This window comes from Dermacentor variabilis, chromosome 4, assembly GCF_050947875.1.
Source record: "Dermacentor variabilis isolate Ectoservices chromosome 4, ASM5094787v1, whole genome shotgun sequence".
Taxonomy (NCBI): Eukaryota; Metazoa; Arthropoda; class Arachnida; order Ixodida; family Ixodidae; genus Dermacentor; species Dermacentor variabilis.
In genome coordinates this window covers 137,259,200-137,272,054 of record NC_134571.1, presented here as the reverse complement: position 1 = coordinate 137,272,054, position 12,855 = coordinate 137,259,200, and the positions used below count along the sequence as shown (strand labels likewise).

Sequence of the window (12,855 nt, the reverse complement as noted above, 5' to 3'; positions counted from 1 at the left end):
GAGTGTACAGGTTATTCAAGAGCATTCGAAAAGGGGGGAGGGTACGTGATTAACATTCCCCCTGACATCTCAGATCGCATGAGGCCAGAGTGTCCGACATGTGGAAGTGTCCAAGGGCGCAAGCTTCGCATGACTTGGCATGCTTGATATCGAAGCAAAAATCGCGAACGTTCCCCATGTTGCAGCCCGACAAAGATTTCCACGTTATGTCCAAACAAACAAACAAAACGCTGGACTGCTTCGGCGTTTTAAATGTAGTCGAATTTTCTTCCAGTCAACGTTCCTACACTTAACATTCCATCTGGACTCAAGAAAGTGGATGGCAGCGCGACTCCTCGGTAGAAGTGGTCAGTGCTCTTCAGCGGCAAACCACGACAATTGACGAGAAGTATAGCTTCGTTTTCATTCGACGGTCAACGCTGCGCTCTGCTTAACGAAGTGCGAAAAAAGCTTCGAGCCGCAGATCGCTTGAGAGTACGGGGGGACACAGAAAAAATACTGGCACGCACAAGCGCTGTTCTTGCGCGCGCTGTTCGTATAGACCCTCACGAACTACCAACAAGTCCATCATCCTGCGATAGTGGTTGATTAAAATTTTGCGAATCCGACTTTTTGATCCCAAGGCGCCAGCTGCCTCGATTTCTCCGATACTGCACGGTTCTAAGCGTGGCAGAGTATGCCTTCTCGTCCGCGTGATGAGTGATTGCAAATTACGTCGCCGTCGTTGTAGCGGGCCCTGTTCTCCTTGCCCGCCAGGCACTACTCCGCTGCGGTGTTCATTTGGGCGCGTTGGATAAAAGAAAGAAAGAAAGAAAGAAAAGAAAACAGAAACAAAACAAGTCATCCTTACATGCAACGGGGACTGCCCACTGCCTCTGGGTCTCCAGCTTAAAGAACGATTGACGCGAGCGAAGACGCGGCTGGAGCAAAGGAGAAGGAAAGGAAGTACTGCAGCTGCATGTTTTCGGGGAAGAGGAAAAAGGCGGGGAAGCCACGAAGAAGCTAGCATTACGCGAAAGAGAGAGAGAGAGCAACCCAAATGGCGGTGCGCGGCGCAGCGCGTAGGGACGTGAAAAAAAAAATAAGAAAAGTAAGCTTGCCCAGAAAAAGAAAAACAGACATCTGCTAGAGAAGCGATTCGCCTTTCACAACAAAACAAGGACACGTGCGCGCGCAAGAGCACCTACCGCACATCTAGCACCGCCAGATCAGCGTGCGACGACGTGATGGACGCGTCAACGCCCCCACAGTGTCCTACGCCGCGGTGCTAATGGTAAATCTGTCATCGCAGTGGAATCGAGTGCTTTGGTGGAAATTGCGTGGACCGTGAACAGCACAGAAATACATCGGACTATCATGGCTGCACCGATAACGACAGTGGCGGAAGGGTGAGTGTTGACGGCGAATATGGAATCGTCTGTGAGGAGGGGTAGCTCACTCCGAGTCAAGTTCAACGCTGAGGCTGCAATCGTGGTTTGTACAGCGATCCTTGGTCCTTGCTAGCTTTAACCTAACATTCTACATAGTAATGGCAACGGAGGCTTGCTATGAAAACCACTCAGAATTGTTCCGCGCTAGCTTTACCTTTACTTTTGTCATAGTCATGACAATGGAGACCGTTTCAATACCACTCAGAAATTCAAGAACTGCCACACGATAATGTACACGCACAACACAGCATTGATGAAAGAGGACGCGGTGTAATAATGGCCGTTAAGAAATTGAGCCGCTGTGCGCGGATTCCACTTTTCAATGAAAGAAACTGCGACTTTGAAAGCCGCAGAAAGTAGTCTGGTCGGAATGTTTTCTGTGTTGATTATCGGCCTCCAAACGGAAGCATATCAGGACAGTTGAATTTAATGTGCGCTCTTCTGTCTTGAGTAGTTCAAAACAAGCTTAGCTTAGTCCTTGATGGTGACGTGAAAATTGACCTTCTATTTTCTTCTGCTGAGTTAAATGAATTTAAGGAAATCTTCAACGGCTACGGTTTAAGAGACGTTATCGACGGGCCAACGCGGTTACGGAAATCAGCGCCAATTGAGACGTTCGTTACCAACTATGTAAGAATCCTAATAGTCCGGTGTAACTTGCTACCCAGCAAAATAATCACCTATCTAGAGTCATTTGATTTTATTGCCTGGATCCCCTTAGTCACCATAAAGCCTAGCTTGAAACATATCTCAATGCATTAACTACCCGCCGTGGTTGCTCAGTGGCTATGGTGTTGGGCTGCTGAGCACGAGGTCGCGGGATCGAATCCCGGCCACGGCGGCCGCATTTCGATGGGGGCGAAAACACTCGTGTGCTTAGAGTTAGGTGCATGTTAAAGAACCCCAGGTGGTCGAAATTTCCGGAGTCCTCCACTACGGCGTGCCTCATAATCAGAAAGTGGTTTTAGCACGCAAAACCCCCATAATATCTTTTTCAGTGCATTAACTCTAATGCGCTTGGCCATTTTCGAAGTTGGCTGCGCAGCACGGATTGGAACCATGTTCTTGATATTACAAACCTTGAGGAAGCTTACGACACCTTTAACGATGCATTCAAATTAGCGTATGAAGCATGTTTTCCGTACATCTTCAAAGGATGCCTCGCAGAGGACGTAATCCGTGGATTGACACAGAATGCCGAAGGATGACAGACAAAAAGAATGATCGTTATCACCACTTTACACGTTACAAGTGCGTCATTCACCCTTTAGAATTTAGGTGCTACCCAATTTAGGTGCTACCCTCGGAAGAGAACAGCAGTTTACGATAGGTAGCGAAGCACTGGAAGGGGTAAGGGACTACATCTACTTAGGGCAGGTAGTGACCACGGATCCGGATCATGAGACTGAAATAACCAGTAGAATAAGAATGGGCTGGGGTGCGTTTGGCAGGCATTCTCAAATCATGAACAGCAGGTTGCCACTATCCCTCAAAAGGAAAGTGTATAACAGCTGTGTGTTACCGGTACTCACATATGGGGCAGAAACCTGGAGACTTACGAAAAGGGTTCTGCTGAAATTGAGGACGACGCAACGAGCTATGGAAAGAAGAATGATGGGTGTGACGTTAAGGGATAAGAAAAGAGCAGATTGGGTGAGGCAACAAACGCGGGTAAACGACATCTTAGTTGAAATCAAGAAAAAGAAATGGGCATGGGCCGGACATGTAATGAGGAGGGAAGATAACCGATGGTCACTAAGGGTTACGGACTGGATTCCAAGGGAAGGGATGCGTAGCAGGGGGCGGCAGAAAGTTAGGTGGGCGGATGACATTAAGACGTTTGCAGGGACAACATGGCCACAATTAGTACATGACCGGGGTAGTTGGAGAAGTATGGGAGAGGCCTTTGCCCTGCAGTGGGCGTAACTAGGCTGATGATGATGATGATGATGATGATGAAATAAAATAGCGTCATTCTTGCATCAGAAAAAAATAGACTGTTTTATTGGAATACAATGAAGCGAAGGGATCTCGTTGCAAAAAAAAAATAATCATAATTTAAATCGGAGGCCAAATGTATGGGATGCACTTGAAATTGGAATCACAGACGAGAAATTTTAAGGAAATACATTCCATAGTTGCTTTAATGAATACGCTGTGTGATTATTACACAGGGTTTATAATGCCAAGTCTAAGTATCTTGCATCGCGTACTCCTGAACGAGCGTTTCTCTACCCTCAGGTGCTTTGGAAATTCACAGTTGTTTTTTGGTTCTTGGAAATAGCAAATATAAGGACATAAATACCATAACAGGTCTGCCGATGAAGTACGTCATTAATGAAAATAGCTCAATAGTTGAGCACATTTCCAACTTATGTAAGGCGAAAGGCGTGCTCCACAAGTATATGCAAATTGCAAAGGTGGCTGAAACGAGGGTCGCGACGGAATCAACTTGTGTAACTATCGACCCATTTCAATTTTACCGGTCTTTTCTAAGTGCTTCTAAAGTCTTCTCTACAAAATAATAATAACCGTTTGTGAGAAGCATAGATTACTCACACCCGGTCAGCAAAGTTTTAGAAAGCACTTTTCAACCTAGACTGCTCTCTTTTATAAAAAGGGACTAATACTCAATGCCTCTAAATGTGAAGAACTTACAATCAGAATTTTCGTAGATTTTCCAAAGCGCTTGTGCGCATAAACCATGACACATTACTTTCTAAACTTGGCTTTTACTGATACCGTGGCATTTATTTCTCTTAACAATTACGTCATATCTTCTCTCTCGCGGTCTATAGAATACAAGTGGTAATGAATAATAATAGCTGAAACTTATTGCTGCTGGTGTCCCCCAAGAAAGTATTTTGGGGCCATTACTATTTCTTCTATAGATTAATGACTTTGTATGTATTGACTGCTCTCCAACTTTTGTAATTTATACAGACGGCTATAGTTTATTATTTAACGCACCTAATATGATCGAACTTAAAAAAAGATTCTATCAATACTTTAAGCTTACTGTGCAATTGATCCTTAACGAATTCATCACTAAATAAATTGGGAGAATCACAGCCGTCCTTTTCAGACCGCGTAATGAGCTAACGTCTTGAAACAGCCATGTATCAACGGCTGTCCACAAGGTGTCAAGAGTATCGGGTATATTATCAGGGTCGCAATACGTCCTGACTAAACAGCATTAAAAAATGTTACGTAATGCTCTAGTTTGTTCGATTATTAGTTACTGCTACATAGAATGGGGCACTAACACATTTACCAACACGAAGCGACTGCACATAATTTATAAGCGTGCTTTCTTATTCTCCATACATATGCTCTGTATCCCTACAACGCCACACTGCGAAGGCTTTTCTAACCTTTGGCTTAATTTCAATCCCAGAGCGGTATAATAACTTACTATTAGGAAATACGAATCATGGGTCTGGGAAAGCAACTTATTTATTCCCACGTTGGAGAATTGGACGCACAATCACCATAACCACAACGCTCGCCCTGGTAGCGAATGGTTCACATCAAACCACCGTACTAAACTATGATCGGCAAAGCTCGTCATATAATTTTCCTCGCGTGCTCAACAAGGTGATGGAGCTTTAAAAAAAAGACGGTGATGAGTGTGTTCATTTATGCCGTTTTGCAGTGTAATAGTTTTTCGTGTGTACAATATGGGTGTATACAGGGTGTCTCACGTAACTTGAGCCAAAAATTTAGAAATGAAAGGCGCGTCGGAAGCGAATTGAACCGAACGCATGCTATTCGCAGTAGCCTATAGTAACAGAGGCAAGTTTTTGTTTCCTGCATAACTCACTAATTAACTAGGTTTAATTACCCAACATTTAATTTATTGGCTGAGCACCCCAAGTATGATAGGCAGATTTGTAAGGCAGATTTAATAGGCGGACTGTAACTGACGATGTGTGTGCTGTGTGTGCTCTCTCTCTCCCTCCTTCCCGTCTTTCATCCCCCCCCATCCCGCTCCCATGCTTAGGGTAGCAAACCGGTTGAGCTAAACTGCTTAACCTCCCTCCCTTCCTTTCTCCACTTTTTCCTTCCTTCCCTCCATAGAGAATCTTCAGAAACCACTGATTGACTTGTTTCCCGCACGATATGTCTCATGTAGTCTTTTTTTTTCGAGGTTAGAAAGAAAGCTCGCGAAATAAGGGGGAAAAAAAAGCCACGTGGCAGAGCGCTTGCTCACTGGTATGCGTGCGTTCGGTGAACAAGGTCGGCTCCCTCTAGATGACGGTGAAAATGCATGCTGCTGGCGAGCGCTGCCGAGGAGATACGCCCTGCCGCTTCCGTCGCCCATCACGAGGCAGCCGACGTTGTTCACCGAAGTCACACTTGAGAGCAGCACGATACCACTGCGCAAGCGCTCCGTCACGTGGCTTTTTTTTTATATATATGTATTTCGTGGGCTATCTTTACAACCCGGAAAAATGGACTACGTGAGACGTATCGTACGGGAAACAAGTCGATCGGTGGTTTCTGATGGCGCTCTACAAACGTGCGTGTCATACTTGGGGTACTCAGAGAATAAATTAAAATTTGGCTAATTAAACCAAATTAGTTAATCAGTTATGAGGAAAGCAAAAAAACTTACCTGTGAATAGTATGCGTTCTGTTGAAGTCGCTTCTGATGCGCGTTTCATTTTTTAAATCTTGGCTCAAGTTTCGTGGGACACCCTGGATATATAAACGCTGCTTGTTGGGGTAGAGACTGTAAATAATGTGGAAGCTGTTGTATTTATATTTTTACGGAAATTTGGGCTTTTTCTTCACTGTTTGTAAAGCCCAAGTATCTGTAGGGGGCGTAGAACATTAGTCAAACCTTTGTATACGCTTTTTGTATGCGCCCCTCGACATCTCTGTGTGTTCTATAAAGTTCGTTTGATCTGATCTCGAGAAAAGCGAACTTTCGCACGTACCGATGCCGTATTTATTTACTGTACCTTGAGGGTGTAAATTACATTAGCAAGGAGATGGGCGATGCTCAAATACAAAAGAAAGGAAAACGATATGCCTCAGGATAACAGAACAAACCAATAAACAACAACGTCGTCCAGCTGTTAAAGCGCAACTGTTGAATTAGGCATATAAGTTAGAAAAAAAAATAACTGCCGGTGAGCGAACAGATGCGCAATTTAAGAAAAGGGTACTTTGACTCAGATTATGTAGGCGTGTGATTTGCCTAAACAGACTCCGTTTTCTCATCTCTGTTTGTCTGTTGGGCTGACTAATGAAGAACTAAGGTTATTCCAGCCACGATTTTATTTCGGAACAAAAGACGGAACGCGAGGCAGCGTTGTGAAGTTTAACGCACAGTTTCAACATGTGGTTCATACGTGATGCAAATTAAAGATCCGAGTAGCGCGCCTTGAATACGCGATTGTTCTTGTACATTTCAAGCAAAGCAATAAGGATGATGCCATATACGAAGGGGCACTGTGCGCGAGTACTGGCAGCGTAATGATGTTACGGTGTTTGCCACACAAATGCAATAAAACATCCGGGGCCACATAAAAAAGAAAGCGGGCTGATGGAAAGTTAAACGACGAAACCGATGCTCCCACGAAGCAATAGCTTTGGTACCGTTTTTCACTTGTACAGAAGCTAACAAGTAATGGCAGCTTTTTTTTTTATGTGATTTCTCGGCTCATTTTTACTACAGGGCTTTCCATAGCGAATGCAGGAGCGCACATGTGTGGATAAAGAACCGCGACCACAGTTTTGCAGCGGGGTGAAAAGCTGAGGATGCAGAACAACGTGCGTGCTTCGCCAGTCTTATTGCGCTGAGCCCTAACTACTGTCTTGGTTTTGTTAACTTGTCACAAAAGGTACATAATCCGAGACAGAAGTAGTGCATCCAGTGACAGCTTAATGCGCTACGATATCCTTGGCTGTTCATTCACTGATGTCGAATTTGCTCGTTACCAACAGCTCCAAACGTTGCCCTAAATAATAATAGTGATTATAATGATAGTAATATCTCGAGGACACTTAAGCACTTCTTATGGGTTGTGAATGCGAAAGCATTATTGTCCACTGGAACGTCGCTGCGCGGTCCTTCGAGTTATGTACTTTCGCGGGCAAGCGAGCGCGTGGAGACGCTTGGCGCGTTTTTATTTGACCTTATTGGTTTTATTTGGCGCAGTTAGAACGCGGACAAGGAACGCGCGAGTAACACAGGCTTCCGAGAAAGAGGATGACGTGGCGTCGTGGCGACGCCCTCTCCCCTCGCGCGACGCTTGGCGTACTATGGCGGCAGCAGGTGTTCCCTTTCGCCCGATCTGTTACGTCGAGGTCCGAGCCAGCGTCACGAGCGCGACGTGGCGTCGCAACCAATGGAAGGTTAACTTTCGCTGCTACAGAAGCCGACGGCTATTTCGCTCAATGGGTCAATTCACACTTTGGCGTCAATATTAAAGTTACTATTTCTACTACTGCTACTACTACTACTACTACTACTACTACTACTACTACTACTACTACTACTACTACTACTAATAATAATAATAATAATAATAAAAGTGGAGTCTTTCATAGTTGTGATTAAGTGCCCCAGAATCACTGCAGTGCGAGCAGTCTGTGAAAACACGCCGAAATATCACCGAGTACCCCAGTAAGCTATTTATGCAGTCTCCATAATGGAAGAAAATTTGCTTCAATGAATGTGGCAATTTATGACCGTAATGAAGCCCCTAAAATCATATTTATCTATAGAAAGAATTGCCGTACATCAGGAGTGCGGTAACCTTTTAATGCCGAGGCACTCTTACCCTCAAATCAGCCACTTAGCAGTGAATACGTAAGTTCTTATCTCGCATCCGTTTCGGGCCTCTTCAATAACTAATTGAAAACGTGACTAATGGCAGGACGAACACTGTGGTTTCAACAAAAAGAAAAAAAACGATTATCTATATTGCACTAGGTGTGGGGCAGAGTTAGTTGGTAATCCATGATGATGTGTCCAGCGTGACAGTGGACTATAATTACGCTAGTACCTGTTACCTGCAAGGCAATTAGTAGGGTTCAAAAAATTAAATTTTGGGGTTTAACGTGCCAGAATCACTTTCTAATTATGAGACACGCCGCAGTGGAGGACTCCGGAAATTTCGACCCCCTGCGGCTCTTTAACGGGCACCAAAATCTAAGTACGCGGATGTTTTCGCATTTCGCCCCCATCGAAACGCGGCTGCCGTGACCGGAATTGGATCCCGCGACCTCGGGCTCCGCAGCCCAACACTATAGCCACTGAGCAACCACCGCGGGTGTATAGTTCGCAGAGCTGCTGCGTCGGAAAAGTGCCGGTGTCTGGGCTTCAGTCACTGGACCGCAACGCGTAAAAGTAATTTGCGCCATTAAATGTGGACAAGGGTGTAAATCAGTTTGTAACTCACGCCCTTGCACCCTTTTAAGGCGGCAGTGTTCAAGGTCCCGCGTCGCTGAAAATCTGATGTCGACGTTGGCGTCCGGCGTTCCGCGAGCGAGAATTCCCGCATATATTTAGGCATGTGTGTATGCAACGACGTGCGGTATATGCGGGTTGTATTGCCACACCATTCTATCACTAAAGTTATTGATACCTTGTCCTATGTTTTACAAATTTATTCATGGGAATTTCGAAAATGGCAGTCGACACAGACAAAAAAAAGAAAAGCGTCACGAAACAAGACACCGACAGCGCATGCCTTTTATGGTAAATCTACTCATGGAGAAATATTAACAGTGCGAAACAACGAAAGAAACCTGAAAATGATGCAATTTCTTTCGCGCGGCTGTGAACTAGCTCCGAGATCAGTTCACGCAAGCCCTGTTCCTACCAGAAAGCTCGCCATCGTGCATAGCGTTCGCCGCCGGCGTTTCCCGGAAAGCATTGCGGTTACATAAGCTGCCGTTTCCGGGAAGCGTGTGAAGCAGTCAGTGATCTCTGAATGCTGTCCCGTTCCACTCTTAAACGCGAAGCTCAAGCACTCTCCAATCTTATTTGGTTAGAGTACCGGGACTTTGTGCTGGCGGTGCCGCGATCGAATCCCGCCGGTGCACATTTCTGTTCATATTTATCGAATATAAGGGTTTACACTGTTATTTACTTTTAAGGTTAGAAATTATCTTACAGCGAACATCGAAGCAGCTAAACGGAGCTCCGCAATGGGTTTCGTGTGGCGGTTAAGGAAAGTGTGTGACGGTGGGTTCGATATCAATTGTAAATGCAACGGAACGTATGCTGGAGCCGCAAATTTGCATTGAAAACTAATTATTATTGGTTATAAGCTGAAATTTACTATGCGCACATCTTTTTCGAATAGGCAACAAAAACAGCAACTTACATGTGGTGTTCTTTGTACCAGTAGTCCGTAATTTTCGTCCCTCCCCTCCCGTCACAACGCCTTCACGTTGGAGGCCAGCTAGGAGTTTCAATGCGGCGGCTACAGGTGAAAACTGACGCCATGGTGCCGTATAACGCGCTCCAGAGAGGCCGGAAGGAAGCAATGTGTCCCGAAGTACTTGCGAAGATCGCGAGAGATTGGTTGTTCAACGTTGCTGTCTTTTATATATCAGTTGTCAGACACACATGCATCTTTGAAGTACGTTTCTTTTGTTTTTCAGTTTGCTAAGCTTGTTCTTTCTGAGAAATACGTAGGGGCTTTCGCTGTAGCTTCGTGGCTGCTCCAAATTGATGGAATATCTTCCCTTTCACGAATCTTCCTCCTCTTTGTGGGCTTCCGCATAACTGGTTTGCCAGTAAATCTGCACTTGCGAACAATTTTCCCATCATCCATGTGAAGGAGAGGGCGCTAACGCTTGAAGTTTCGAGGCTCAAATCGCTCGTAACTGCATCTACATCACGTGCAGGACATTTACAGGCCACTCGCGCTTCGCCGCAGTGAGATCAGAGCTGCGCATGACACATCTTCTGCCGAATGCCGATGCCTTTTACACATCAACGTCGCGGGAGCGTTAAAGCTGTTCGTGCAAAACAGTGCTGCTGCGATGAAGGCGAGGCTCACGAGGAAAGTTGGCGCCAACACCGCGTTTCCTTATTACATGTGCGCACAGTCGAGCGGGGACTCCCCGCAACAAAGGCGCGGCTTCACTTGGTGCCTTTTCATCGCCCCCTTGGTGCGCTCTCGTAGATGTTCCGTCCTTCTGTGGCTTCGTAAGGCGTACGCAAATGTGCTTCTATTGAAGCGAAGCCTCCAGGACTTTCCCGATCGTGGCGGCTGGGTGTTGCTGCGGTCTTAAATCTCATAACCAAAAAGAAAAAAAGAAAAAGTTCGAGCCCGATGGTGGGATCGAACGTCAGTCCTCTATAATACAGCATCCTGATGCTCTAATCATGAGGCCACTATCGCTCTTTTTTTTCTATTGCCCCGCTGAACAAAACAAGCCCATAAAAATGGTACATTCGGTATACCAGCCTCCAAGAGCTGGCGTTGCGGGATCCCGCCAACCGGACGTATGCCTCTGTTGTACCAACTCCGACCAGATCTCTGAGGTGATCGCCGCGTACGCGGCATTGCCTACGCCAAGGGTGCGCGAGAGCAGATTTTCTTTTGCGCCAGCTTCTTTTAGGCGAAAGATGCAGGAAAGAAATGGACCAATTTATAGCATTTGATTAAGTGTTTCACGATCGAAGGCTTCGCTTTACATAGATTCGAAGCCGTGCGCTAGATCTGCATGCCCCTTTAATGCTTGATCTGGTGAAACAGTTTTGCGATGATGTCAGTGACGTTGCGGTATTCTTTCCGCAGTCAATGGCGTTGCGGTATTCCAGTGAGCGCCCTTTATAAAGTGAAGCACACCGAGTCTTTGGGCCGCCTCGCCACAAGGTCAATAATTGTGACAAGTGCAAGAAAAGCTAAAGAAGAAATGTTTGAATCAATGAAGAAGCATACAATGTATATCACCTCTATATGGGGACTTGTTTAAATGTAATTCCTTTGCCCAACTCGATAAAAAAAGTAGCACGAAACGACGGAACGTAAGATGGCGTTTCAATCATAAGTTCCTCCACGATTGTTAACAGCTAGCGGGAGTGTCTTTTACGAGAATATGGTAACATTTTCTGTGCACTTAAAAACTCATCATTACCACCTTGCTTAATTTATGCACACCGTTGTCCTTGAGGCCATTCCTTTATGAAACGGCAAAACAGCATCGCAGCATTTTACAACTAAGACACCATTTTTTTATTACAAGAGACACAAAGCTTTGCTCTGTTAAGGTCATGTCCCTATGTCCAAGGACAAGTGGCCAATGAATGCATAGATTTTTGCACGAAGGGCGTTCCTTTTATTTTTTGCCTAGCCCCGTACCCCCTACCCACCCCGTGAGAGCGCCCTGGTAAGCCCTGAATACGCCATCTTTAAAACACATTTACATCCATAACCAGCTTTTACAATTCTTAACGAACAAGCGCACGACGCATAGAGCATGCGGTCTCGACAAGATGTGCACAGAGAATCGCTATGCAACCGCTGCACGGAGCACACTAACATAAAAAGAGAAAAAGAAACCAAAGTTTGAGCCTCCGGCGTGCACGTGATAACGAACTTGTCTTCGACGTTCGAAGCACTCAACTTGCTGCTTAGCTAATCGTCCCATCTTAGCGGTGGCACAAATCTCGAGCACGTGAATTCATTAGCAATTTTTGTTCCTGCGATTTTTACATTTGTAACTTTGGAGTGCCGCTTTCTTTTTTTACTCTTTCTAGGCTGAAATGCACGCATCGGTAGTTGAATGCAAATCAGTTGTAGAAAGTGCCACAGAAGCCGAAACCGACGACGTCAATCACGGAACCCCGTAGACACTAAGCATGAGAAGTATGGTTTAGGTAGCACATTCTGGTTCAAAACGCAAGAGAAATAAACGATTACATGAAAATTCGCCACATTCCGCCGCTATGTTCACTAAGGCTGAAGTGCCTTCTGACGCAGCATTGGCAGGCGTATTTGGCAACGCAGAGATATGATACATTATGATATCAATTCCAGGAAGCATGCAAAGATTAATGGGGCGCTCATTTCGATGGCGTCAAAACAACTGGATTCTGCTATTATTCCACCTGTTCCAAAATTTTTTGCAAGCAAATGCTTAATGATGAATGCGGTGTAACCAGGAGAGTAATACAAGTTGATACTCAGAGATAGAGTCTGACTGTGTGTAGAGGGAGTCATAGAAGTTAACCAGTAAAGTGTCCACCCAATGCTTGCGGTAGGGGTAAATGGTAAGCCAAATATAACATAGAGAGGGAGACTGAAGGCTGTCTGAACACCTGCGCGCACAACTAAAGTGTTGGTATGCTGAAAGGCCACCACGCAGGCCTCACTTATCTTTGAAAACGCAATAGCACCTTCAGAACCTTGTGCGCTGACGAATAGCGTGGTCTCTGTTCGAATCTTGTCCG

The 12,855-nt window shown here is 45.4% G+C and overlaps 1 protein-coding gene across 2 annotated transcripts in view; it reads left to right on the top strand.

Annotated features, from left to right (window-relative positions):
• The first annotated feature begins 1,179 nt into the window (after window positions 1-1,179).
• Window positions 1,180-12,855, top strand: part of LOC142579827 (solute carrier family 45 member 3-like) — a 182,140-nt gene continuing 170,464 nt past the window's right edge. The window contains exon 1 of one of the 2 annotated variants that reach the window (XM_075690404.1): window positions 1,180-1,388. In XM_075690404.1, coding sequence (XP_075546519.1) covers window positions 1,357-1,388 — 32 coding nt within the window. In that variant the 5' untranslated portion in view covers window positions 1,180-1,356. The remainder of the gene's footprint in view (window positions 1,389-12,855) is intronic. The other variant, XM_075690405.1, reaches the window with a different exon arrangement.